Here is a 12,796-nt window from a genome sequence, read left to right on the forward strand (position 1 = left end):
GTGTTCAGCCTTTAAAAAGCAGAGTACATTGACTGTTTCTTGAAATAGCCATCAATGTGTGGAGACAGCCAAGAACAGGATCCCCATGGTTGGCATTTATTAATGATGTATTAATTATTTCTTCCATGGCTTGAATCTATTACCTAAAGAGAGATGTACTGAGGGTGGTCAAGAAATCCATGAGACACTAGCAGACACAAAACAACCGAAAGCCTTTTGCCCACGCGCACTTGATTAGTGAGGCTTTCATCAGGTGAGCGGCACCTGCCACTGGTCACACTCACACAGCTCAAGGCCACTACAATAAACCCACTGAAGGCAAAGACAGAAATAACCAAGCTAGATGAGACTAAGGGCTGCTTTGCCCTGTACACCGACTCCACGCAACCAGCAGTCACCACTTCAGAGACTGATATAAGCTAGGCAATAACCAGAAACAAGTTTTTCCCGACTTCTGCCTGGGAGGAGTCAGACTATGCCCTCAGACAAGAGGACCAGCTACTGCTGGCTGACTTCCACCAACACTGAAGGTAACGATACAAGGCTTACAAACCTCAGACAGAAAAAGTGTGGACGGAGAACACAGGGAACAACAGTCAGGAAAAAGATAGGTGGGAAAAGCATTCAGGAGAAGGCTAGATGGAAAGGGACACGATCCTCTGGAAGACCACCAATGCATTAAAAACAGTCACTGGGGAGAAGTAGGCTGAGAAGTTGTAGGAGACCCAGCTTGCAGAGTTGGAAAATGGAAAGGGGCAAGCTGAGAGGTGATGAAATGACTAAAGTTTGTCTGGAAGCATACCAGGGACTGTCAGAGCTCAAATCACTGGTCCTCGAGGGGAGACCCCACTATAAAAGACAGATTCTGGGAGTCCTGATAGCTCTCAGCCTGTTTCTGGCACCTGCAACTCCTAGCTCTTAATTGTTGGACACTGTAGACGAAATTGTGTGCAATGTTTAGCAAAGGGTACTGAAAAATTAAGACACAGGCTCACAACCCATACTGCTGCCTGAACACAAGATGATCTTATCCCAAAGGAAAGCTTTTTATTCAGAATTGTTTCCACTTAGAAGCATGTGTCAAACATGGAGAACTGGGAGCACAGAGAGGGAGGATCTCCTCTTAAAGGCAGATATTCCCCCTCTACTGCTCACGCACACACACTTTCTGATCACAGTCTAGCAATGTGGGAGGCATAAACACTTCCTAGTAATGGACTTGAAATACATCTAGCACCTGTATTTCTCTCACCAGCTTCCTGATAAGGCAGAAACACCATCAATTCAATGGAGAGCAGCCACTGCGGAACAGCAGCAGAGCCTACCATGCTGTACTCTTCCCCTTACTAAAGTCACCTGTTCTTCCATCGCATACCTTCAGCCTCCTCCAGTTTTCGTATTTGCTTCAACACCGGCTGAATATTCAGAAAGAGTCGGTGGCTGTTACTGAGGAGCTGCAGCAAGTGCCGTGACCTGAAGGGGCAACCCGTATAGTAAACCAGTTTCCGTGCAGAGGGTAAACCGTCTGGCTGGATCTCAAATTTTTTCCCCTGCATAAAGAGGAGAGATGCCAGTAAAATGAGCAAGAGCATGCTTTAAGCAACACAGCTACCAGAGATAGCTGCAGTCTTATGCGTGTGAGTGACAGGACTTGACATGGCAGCACAGGCAGGCCAACAGCTTTGCCAGGTCCCAGGATGACAGCCCGCTGCCAGATGGCCTCCATTCCGTCATACTCACCAGAAATGCCAGCTTCCCAATGTGCGACCAGGGAAAGTCGTAGAGGAGCTGGCGGACGTGATTCACCTCCTGTAACACATCAAACTCAAGAGTGACACGGGGACTGGCAGGTACAGGGTGGAGTCATCGATGTGCAAAGAATTTGCAAACAACCAAGAATTTGAGATATGCAGAGCCTGGCGCTTGCAGGGGAGGCAGAGGAGCCGAAGTGCAGGGGGAGGACAGGGGAGCTGGGCTGAGTTAATGCTGCACCAGAAAGCTTTCACGGCAGTCTGTTACCTGATAGATGTGCATTCCTCTCAGGGTCAGGCCCAGGATAACAGTCGGGCGATCCTCCTTCTTATCCTAAAAGAACAGAAGAGCCTGGAGTCAAAGGTTAATCTACAAAGACCACACTCTTGTTCTGGCACCTACTGCAGGAGAGGTAGCAGGACTCCCCATCATGCAGATGCCATCAGCTCATTTGGTTTTTATTGTGTTTGTAAAGTGCACCTTGCCTTGCTGACCCCTGAAATATCTACACCTAAAATCCCCTCGTACTGGGTATCTCAAGCAGTTCACCAGCAAATGCCCCAGCTGCCCTGGACAGGGAATCCTGTAGCTTTAGTGATGTGAGGGCATGGACAGTTACTGCTCTCCTACTGCCACACGCCGTCTCTAGTGTCTCCATGAACATGCCCCACTCTTGCTCTCCAGGTTACAGTGACCCCACACCAGAAGGGATGCTTGTCCCCTTCTCCTTGTCCTGTGGTTTTCATCCAGGGACCTGGTGGACCTTAGGTGTCCCTTGGCCAGGAGGGAGCTAATCAATACCCAGAGGTACAGGGACCTTCCTTCTAACCTTTTGATCTCAGTGTTGGGAGCAGGTGGTTTAAAATCTTTATGGCTGGGTTGAAATACTGCCTTGTTTTTCCTCATGCTGTATCTTGGTATGACATACTCTGTCTCTAATAAGATTCTTCTGCTTGAAGACCAAAAAATATAAACTAAAACTCTAGTTCTTTCAGTCTCTCCTGGCACGGCAGAGTTAAGGAAGGGAATACATACTTCTCTTGCTAGGAGGAGCAGGAGGAAGAAAATTTGGAGGTAAAAATTTATGGGCTCACAGAGCTCAAACTTTACATCAAAACTTTCTCTCCTTATCTGGCTTGTCAAGATGCAAGTCTTATGCCATCGCATTACCTCACCCTTTATCCCGATACCACCCGTGTCTCTAGTTTAAAGTCAGTAAGAAATGCTTTCTGCCTCCTAAGGGCAAAGAGCTTTGTAAATCAGTATTGGTCCGGAGGAGAAATACAGAGCTCAGTACTTCGTTTTCTTTTGGAGTTCCCAACCTCAGTAGCAGCCATGAGGAGGGTGCAAGACAAAAGTGACTGCTTTTGAAATCTCAGGGCAGCCAGCGTACCAACACCTTCACCTGGCATCTGTGTGCTTGACTGAGACCCAGGTATCACCTAGGAGGAGGACATCTCATCACAAGGCGAGGTAACCGTGTCACATAGCAGGAAGAGCAGCACTTTGTGGATCAAACAACACACGAAGGAGTCAGCAATGCATAAAATACAAGTTCAAGTCAGACAGGAATTTGGATATTAAAAGCAACCAATTTCACAGCCTTGGTACTTTCAGATATAAATTGTATCATGTCCTGTCAGCTGGACTTCTTATGGCATTCAAGTGTAATCAGCCCTCTTATGACTGCGTCATTAACAGCACCAGAATCAAAACGGAGAGGACAGAGGAGAGGTAGGCGCAGCACCGATGGTTTGCAAGGAACTGAAACTAAACCTGGACTACAGACCAAACCGGAACTTCTTTCCTCCAGAAAATGCATGTTTCTCCAGCAACTAGAGCTGGTAGATCTGGTCAAAGGGCACAGATACCTCCCAGACACAATTCCCACTGAGCACAACCAACCCACAAATTTAATTACAAGTCTGAAAGCGGAGTAACACCATTTTGAAAAAAGGTCTAAGCCATTCCCAATTACACAAGCAGGTTTCGCTCATCCAAGTGGAAAATAAAACTGCTCTTTAGTTCTGTTTCTAGACCTAAACTCTCTTAGCATGTGAAAATGAAGCACATTCTGTTTAAGCGGGCTTGGGTAAGTAGTTTAAAACTCAGGGACAAGCAACAATCCAGCAATCCAAAAACTGACATACAGCTGAAAAAATACCAGTCACCAACAGGGTTGGAGTGGTATGAGAAAGCTGAAATGATTCAGTGTCACCTTCAGCTATCACACGGCATTTGTGTGAAAGCTGGCTGACCTCTTGTCACCATTTCAATGGACTGCAACAACAAAAAACAAGACTTCTCAGTGATTTCCCTGGTGCAAGTCTGCTGACAGGCAGGGACAAAAATTAAGTTTTGCCATTCCTGCGGCCAGTTTCTTGGCTGAGGTACAAAACTAGATTCCAGTATATACTATACCTGTACACTGGCAACAGATTTGTTTGTGGGGGACAGGCCTCATTGGCTGAACATTTTAGACTTGTTTGGCCTCTCTGAATCAGAGCCAACCATCCCTTAAATACACAGAAAGCGAAAAATGCAATGGTGCACCCAATTAACGATGGGAGAGAAGTTCAAAATAAGCGGCTCTTTGTTTAACCTTCTGCAGCCTGTAGAAGTGGACGGGCACATCTTCCAGCAGGCAGGACTCCTTAATGAACTTCAGCACTGCTTCTTTAGCGCTCAGCCCTTGCTGTTCTCGGTGCATCTCTGGGGCATGTTTCAAGATATAGTCGCTCCCTCTCTTTGCAATTATCTAAACCACAAGAAAAACAAACAGGTCAGCAACTCTTCAGCAATCCCCACAGGAGGCAGCTGTGATCAACAGCAAAGCAGAAACTGGAGGCGGTGCAGGTTCATACGGTCCCTCGAGATGTTAGCCCTCGTTCACCTCCACCTCCCTAGAGGATAAGCATTTAAAGCAGCCCAGATGATACTGGTATCTCTAAACAGATCCTAGATGGCAAAATCATAACAGACCAAGACTACAGAGGTCACGTCAGCTCTTTTCACTTTTAAGCACTGGAATTAGTTTTCCTAACTCTTGGCATCCATAAACGCTTACGGGCAGATAACAAATAGTGTTCCTCACGCCAACACAATCAACAGAAACATCTCCAAACACTGCAGAAATGCTAGGTGGTCCTTTCAAGACCAGAAACTACACATTAGGCTTATTTAGCATTTCCATCCTCAAAGGGGTAGATAACACTATCTCAAGGTATTTTTTTTTTATCTGTTGGGAGTGCTGGCAGGCACGTGGCTTTGCTAAGCAGTAGAAAAATCCTCACCAGGCCTTTTGCTTTTGCCCTGTGAGTGCCTAGTTCCCATGCTTGCCAATGTGCCCTCTCCGTACAAGCTTACAGGGCAGCCCGGCTGCCTCCCATGCCAAACTGGGCCCTTCTAGGCTGCAAGTGGCATTGATGGTTAAGAGGGGTGCTGGTTGAATTCACTTCGCAAAATCCACCACCACTGGTGGCATTTAGAACTGGATCCCACCACGTACCTGAGAACATCCTGCCAGGAACAACGTGCCCAGGCTCAGAACAACCAGAACCCATCACCACTTAGTTCCCACTTCCATTTTATATTAAGTGCCTTGTTCACTCTGTTCAGTAACACCTCTGCCCTCCTCTGTGTGCCTTGCCAGATTAGTTGCCCTCCCACGAGGAAGGCTGGGCTTGGTGGAGGACAACACCGATGCCATCAGTTGTGCAAAGTCAGCAGAAAGAGGCATGCCAGCTCCACAGTTCAAAGCCGGGTTTATCACCCCAGGGCAGCACCACCTCTCCTCACTAGCACAAGGCTTGGGGCTGCGCTTGGCCAGATGAGCTGAAGCACGTGTTGGAGGAAGAGATTGTGTTGGAGGAGGAGATCACTCAGTATCTCCCTGCAGGAGCCTGGGGCCAGGGAGAGAAGCGTCCCCACGCCTGCCAGATTTTGCTCTTTGTAATGATGTAATAAATCACCCACATACTTGCTTGGGGTTGCGGCTCAGCACAGGTGAGCCAGGCTTTGTCTTGGCCTTTGCAATGTTTGCCAGATGAGCAATTGTAACCGATAAGACTTTTAATGCCCCAGAAAGAGCAGCGTGAGACCCACCTTTTCCAGCCCTTTGTTAGCCACCTCCTGCCAGGTGCCCCGTAACAAGGAATAGCATGGGATGAAGGCCTGTTGTCTGGGAGCAAGGTGCATTTCTGCACAGCAAGGCAGGCAGGCTGGGACTCATACATAAAGGAGACTACCAGCCTTGCCTCCCCAGTGCAACCCTTGTCACTGCTCTGAACCTTCTCCCCAAAGCAAGGGACAGTGCCACCTTTCAGGGGAGACAACTCACCCAGAGACAAGTGACCAACTACCAGAGGCATCTGGGTTTTTTGACAGCTACCCCAAGACATGATCTGGGCTAAAATCCAATGTCAGAGGAAAAGGGGGCTCCAAAATTAAATCAGTTTGCAGAGGAGGGTCCGTCCAGGTCCCTCCAGCAGACATCAGACATTACAGTGATGTGTCTGTAGCAAAGCTATCTTCCCTTTCTGTTTTTATGGACTCTAGTGTGTTTATCAACAGTTTTCTTGCCATTTTACCACAAGAGGAGTACTCTCTGCAGGTAACCAGCTCTGACAGAGTCTTAGCTGATCTGCCTTCATTTGACAACTAAACCAACTCTTGGCTTTCTAAGCTGTTTGTAAGACTTGAAGGGCACAAGCCCATGTGCACATGCTTATAAACAAAACATGCAAATCCATTTCCAGGCCCTTCCCTCTTCTCTTACTGCAGTTAACCCAGAGATTAATGACAAAGAAAGCACCAGAGGCACCGCACAGCAGTACTACCCCTTAGGGTTTGGGTCTATCCATCCCAGAGGTAGGCATTAAAGAAATGGGAACAAAGGGCAATGGACTTGGCTTCGCAGCCCTGAGGTTTTCTGTAGAGCTTAGGTTGTGCAGATCTGGCTGATACACCACTGCAAATACACAATCCTTTAAGCCACAGAAGAATTACACAGCCACAGTCAGAGTTACTCATCTGATACCAACACATTCCCTCACCAAGGAAGGGTACACACCACCCACCTCACTGATGAGTGAGCCCAGGAGGAACAGGCACCTGCATCCAGTGGAAAGAGAGGAGATATCTCCTGAGGGAAATTCAGGGTGATGCTTTACCACTGCCTGATCACTGAATCATTGCAGTGGGAGCTGGGGAAATTGCGTGCCTGCAGTTAGGTACCACCTTGACATAGCTCCTGCTGTGCATGCAATCTGTTGACAGAAAGATCCCCCAAGACTTACCCATTGCGGGAAGTAAGCCTGAGGTTCAAAATATTTGCCAGCATGGACCTTCTCCCTGTAGTTGCCCAAGTCTGCCTGTAAGCTGTAGGCAGCCAGCAAGAAGTAGATTTCTTCTTTGTGGTTGCACCGAGACATAAGTACTTGCTCTTTGAGATGGCAGTAATAGAGCTGCCGTGCCACCTTATCGCTGCAAGACACAAAGGCAAATTTACTTGAAGAAGAAAGTTCAGGCTGAGATAAGGCCCCTCAAACACATCCTCCTTCTAAGAGGAGGGATTAAACTTTGACATCCCTGACGTGTGCAAACGCCACCCTGATACAGTTGTGTGTGTGTAGGGAGCATCAAGCCAAGATCAAGGTCTCCTCCCATTAAGTGTTGTACAAACATGGGAAATGGTAGCTTCTGTCCTGAGGAGCGTAAGATCTAAGAAGTTAAGGCAGAAAGTAGATGAAAGAAAAATCATGTCACACCTGTTTTGGAGACTGACTACATCAAGCACTTCTGTTTTTCTGGAAAGCCCGTAGCAGTCGGGAGAGTCAACTCCCTTGAATCCCAGTCCTGTTTCTTGCACACCTGTCCTCCTTTCCCCTCTAAACCTGGCACTGCTTTTCCAATTTCACTTTGCCTTAGGCTCAAGGTACTTTTCAACAGCTTATTCCCTTCAAGGTAGATTAAAAGACACAGGAGCCTTGGGCTTGTTTTTGTCTTCTTCCTCAAGCTGCTAAAACAGAGGTAGTCTGATAAGGCATAACTATCACACAGCGTCGATAACCCACATACCGCCCCGCTGTAAGAGCTCATGGGAAGCAGGCTGCCGACAGGTACATATAGATGAGGTGCTGGACACTACAGTCTGCTCATAAAAATGTGTGCGTATAGTTTGAAGGGGCCATGTAATTACCTCTGCACGGCTCCACAAACCTCTCAAATTACTAGGGCAAGAGAAAGTTGCTTGTGACACTAAAGGATATGTACATCGGGGGTGGTAGAATGCTATGCAATCTCCCTTTGTACCTACAAGCAAATCTAAATAAAACACACTTAACAGCCAAACAGACTCCAGAAGAAAGACTCCTCTGTATCCAAAATTAAAGAATATGAAGAGAGAAAAACAAAAAAAACCACCAAGCTTTGTCTGAGATGAGAACAAATGCCAAAAATTTGGTAAAGATTTTAATCCACCCAAACGATCCCAGCTCTTGGCTTGCCCAGGGGTCACAGCCACGCCAGAACTGCTGATGCAAATTAACTCTGTCAGTTGTTCATTTTTAACTACCTCATCCTTTGTTCTGTACCATGGGTAAAACTGGTGGTGTTTTAAGTACAGCTCATATTCCATGTGAATGGACTACAAATGCAAAACTCAAAAGAGACTTATGAAGTAATGTCTTTTGTCCATTTACAAAAGCCCATTTCCAGGGGCAGATGACAGCAAGCACTGCTCAGATCAGAAAACAGATCTGAAGTTATTAGTATGTGCTCTGGTGTATAAACAGTGCTTTTTTGTATAGCCATCTGATGTTTTTCACACAACCAAAAAATGCAAGCAAAAGAGAGTTAATTTTGACATTGTTGTCATTCAGCCTGCTCTCTAAACACAGATGGAAAAGCAGTCACAATTTTCCTGGGGATAAGGAGTACGATTCAGGGGGAAAACATTCATAGTCGAGTGAGGAAGTCTGTGAAGGTCTTAAACAAAACCAAGGGGATTTTTTTAAGCTTATTTCTGTGAGATCAAAGATGAGCTTAATGAAACATTATCTTTCTTGCCTTTTGAGAACACAGTGAATAATTCAAAATACAGCAACTACCGCAGAAAGGATCTTACCTTATTACTCTTCCATTTTCTACGTAGTATTGTACTCTAAAGAACGCAACAAAAGGAGGGCTGAATTTCTCTGTTCCCTAGAGCAGAAGGGAAGGTGGTGGAAGACAAGTTCAATAAAGTTCAGCATCCAAAATCCTGGTTACCCTGTCTAGTAATGTACTCTTCTCCCAAGCTCACTCCCCATACTGCTTTTAATTTTCTCCTTTTAGCTCTTGGCAAGTTTTAGGAGGGGGTGGGGGTGTAAGGAATCTGACTTCTCAGTCTCACAACAACGAGGCACCATGAAACATTTAAGACAGGCTGAATGGCAAAACATCCTAGGGAGGGCAGAAGATTTTAGATGGTGAGTATAAGCAGGTATGAAAGCATCCCAGTGTAGCCTGGGGATGCCCAGCCTGGCCCAGTTACCTAGCTCAGCACCTGGCAGCACCGCAGACGCATTAGTGCTGAACGCAGCAAGTTTAACACAGCCTCCCTCAAAGCAGCAGGCAAGGCGGCAGGGCAGCGTGCCACACTGGCACGGCTGTGGTGGTGCCAGGGCACACCTGGGAGTAACCAGCTCCCTCTGCACCGCACCACATCACTCACCACATCACTCAGCAGGGACACACGAGCTGCCGCGTTCAGCATTTACTGCCCAAGGCTGAGGTGCACCAGCCTGATATTAACTCCTTGCCTTTTGCTTGGCAGGGCTAATGTTTAGTTATTCACACCTTCCTGCAGCCACAGACCAAACGGAGACATTTATGTCTGCTTCACACCGAAGCTGTCTGTTAGAAGCAAGCCAGCATGAGTTCTGTTGTTGTTTCAACTACAGCCTACCTTTCAGACTTACAGACTTGTTTAAACAGGAGGAAAAAAAAAGAAGGAAAAAAGGAACATGTTATCTTACTAGCTTATTCTCTCATCTTCCCTACTTTGCCACTTGCTTCTCTAATGTTCATACAGGTAACTTTGCTCACAAAGGCAGTTCCAAGGCTTTGCTGGTCAGACCCATCTCACTGGGACAATGCTGTGCACATCTGATGCAGACAGCAACTTCTTGATCACCATGCAAATATTTACATTTTATTTCTGCAGCTTACTCACAGTCCTATTTTATCAGCTGGACTGGGCTTTCCACCTGAAACCACTTCATAAGAATTAAACCCCTGTCTGCTAAGCCAGTCCAATATCCCAACTCCTCTCAGATTTCAGTACTGCCAATAGCAACTCTTTCAGCCTTTTATGATTCACCTCACACCAGAGGTTTGACACTTACCCTGACTGAAGAAGTCTTACAAGAATCCAGCCTCAAAGCAGCCGCAAAGCATACCCCATCCTGCTGTGACCAGAAAGAAACACTTGCCTCGGGAAACCCTCACTGGCTGGACAGACAGCCGCCCCGCATGACTGGCGGCTGTCTTTGAAGTAACCCTCACTTGTCTGGGAGAAGCAGTATAGGATAAGAGATCCCCAAACTTCACTAGTCATCTGCAAACTTCTCTAAGCAGTAGAAATGGAAAGCGTGCCTACTCTGCAAAAGAAAACCCTTAAGGAAGGTGGAAAAAGTCATAATGAGCTAATCAAGATACTTGGATGTAATTGCATACTATACTTTGTTCTAGACTGCAGCTCCTCTAATAATGACACGCACAAACAGGCACTATCATGTCTGAATGACCAGCACTAAACAATTACATAGGCTTGTCTTTATTTCACACAGCTTTTCCTTTTCTCTCTCTTGACAGAGCTGGCTAGCCTTAAAGAACTAAGGATCTTCTAGAACAAAACATCCTTCCTCTTGCCCCACTGTCCTTTCGCACTGAAGAGTCACAGCTCCAGCCCTCTCCCAGGGAAGGTTCAAGTCACAAAAGGTCGTTTTAGGCTGTTCTGCTCAAGGACAACAATGACCTCTCCAGACTGTTCATGGGTTTGGCTAAGTTCAAAAGGAAGACTGACCAACTGACCTTTTCCACTCCTGTAGTGGTTAAACAGCAACCATGTGGCTACAACTGCTCAGGTAAAGTTGTGCAAGGGGCTGGTTTTGCTCTTTTAATTAATTGTGCAGCCATGCACAAGTCACTGCATCTCGCTACTGAACAGCATTCTGCAGACCATCTTTAAGAAATGCTTTACAGATCTAGTTTAAGAGCTTTATTTCACTGTGTAGTCCACTACTAAAGAAGTAGCCTCTGGAATTAAACAGTTGTCTTACTTTGGTGGTCTCTTTTTTCCATTCCTTTGAAAAGTATTTGCTAAGCTTCTGTTCCAGGTCTATAAAAACATATTCATTATCTGAAAAACAAGAGGAAAAAGCATTTAATGTTAAAGATTCAGAAATTCTTATTAATTAAATACTTAGATGACTATACAAATTGTTTCCAAACAACACACTTCAACACAAAGCTGACCAGGGATAGACAGAGCAGGGAAAAGAGAGGGCACCGAACCTCTTAAGTATGTGTACTGCTCCAGACAGTACGGAAGGAAGGTCAGCTATGCCTTGATTCAAGGTATGCTGAACTAAAGCTTCCCAAACACCTTAGCCAGAAATGCAGAATTCTTGCTTTATAAGAAGCCACTAACAGAAGGCAAACATCATCTTACCAAGTTAATTGCACTGTCAGTTTAGTGGATTCAGTTTTTTATTACTATTAAACAAGCAAGCCCTACCTAAACTTCCATTCTGCTGTCACGTAGCACCATTGTCCAGCATGGCATAAGCAAGTGGACAGTCAGGTATCTGACAGGTTTCATCCTCCACATATGAATGGGATCCTCCGAAATGGTGAGAAGGAAGACAAGCAAACCCAAATGCTCTCCCCGTAAGGTCTGGCGTCTCCTGCTCACACCCAGATTCTTTCATAGAGCAAAAAGATGAATGAAAAGAAGGGAAACCTGGCCTGCCTCAAAGGACCAGGACTTTCCACCCAGGTGAGGATGAACAAGAGACAGCCTGAACAGCACATCATCTTGAAAGAGCTTTGTGCTGCTTTCAAAGCCATTGTTCTGTAACACTGCTTACCAATTATCAAATCCAAATTTAAGAAGTGAAATATTTTTTTCTGAGCCTTCTCAAGTCTCTTAAAAAAAAAAAATATCTGATGGGCGTTTCAGACTTCGGCAGCAATGCCAGCTGAGCACATTCACCTGACCAGTCCCTCTACTCTTTGTTCTTGCCGAGGAAAGTGTTTTCACAGGTGACATAACTGCCAAGTTGAAGAGGTTGTTCCTTAGAAATCAAAGGAGCAGGGAAAAAAGGGGGGGGGGGGGGGACACGGACATGACCAACAAAACCCAACACCTTCACAAAACAACCTTCTGCTGCTGAAGACCAGTCCAGACTTCTAAGCTTTGACTTTTACTTTCTGATGTTTGAGGAAAAAAAAAAAAAAAAAAGAGAAAGGAAAGGGAGAATAGAGGTAAAAATTTCCTAATGGAGGTTTACAACCAAACGAGAGCCTGCACTCGTCTCTATACAACAGGTGAAGGACTGGCTGGGGCCAGTGGTAGACCAGGTATCCAGGGGGGGTCTGAGCTACCTCGCAGCCATCCTCCCAGAATATTTCAGTTCCTTGCAGGGGCAGATACAGCAAATACTTCCTTTACAAGCTTTTAAAAAACAAGGAAGCAAACCACCACCCCCATCACCACCTCCTTCAGCTCCCACGTCAAGCGAAAGAAACCATACCTCAGGCGAGCCAGAATTGGTCCACACACCACGCTAACAGGAAGCCTTGTGTAAAATACCAATAACACTGAAGACAGTAAAGAGGATCTTTCCTGCACTGTACTGATTGCAGCTGTACTTTTAATGTAATTACAATACTGTGTACCACATTGCTTGAAGTGTCACATACATATACAGCACAGTATTTAACAGCACTGCTGAAAAGTGCAGAAATCCTGAAAATTTTAGTGGTGGAAACTTAAGTG

The 12,796-nt window shown here is 45.9% G+C and overlaps 1 protein-coding gene across 2 annotated transcripts in view; it reads right to left on the reverse strand.

The window, feature by feature from the left end:
- The window catches only part of FRMD1 (FERM domain containing 1), a 43,041-nt gene that overhangs the window by 6,364 nt on the left and 23,881 nt on the right, over positions 1-12,796 (reverse strand). For both annotated transcript variants that reach the window (XM_055811169.1, XM_055811168.1), the window contains exons 4-10: positions 11,076-11,155; positions 8,879-8,955; positions 7,050-7,236; positions 4,355-4,510; positions 2,020-2,085; positions 1,741-1,809; positions 1,376-1,550 (exon numbers count right to left, since the gene is read on the reverse strand). In XM_055811169.1, the coding sequence (XP_055667144.1) occupies positions 1,376-1,550; positions 1,741-1,809; positions 2,020-2,085; positions 4,355-4,510; positions 7,050-7,236; positions 8,879-8,955; positions 11,076-11,155 (810 nt within the window). The remainder of the gene's footprint in view (positions 1-1,375; positions 1,551-1,740; positions 1,810-2,019; positions 2,086-4,354; positions 4,511-7,049; positions 7,237-8,878; positions 8,956-11,075; positions 11,156-12,796) is intronic.

This window comes from Falco peregrinus, chromosome 7, assembly GCF_023634155.1.
Source record: "Falco peregrinus isolate bFalPer1 chromosome 7, bFalPer1.pri, whole genome shotgun sequence".
In the NCBI taxonomy this organism is placed as follows: domain Eukaryota; kingdom Metazoa; phylum Chordata; class Aves; order Falconiformes; family Falconidae; genus Falco; species Falco peregrinus.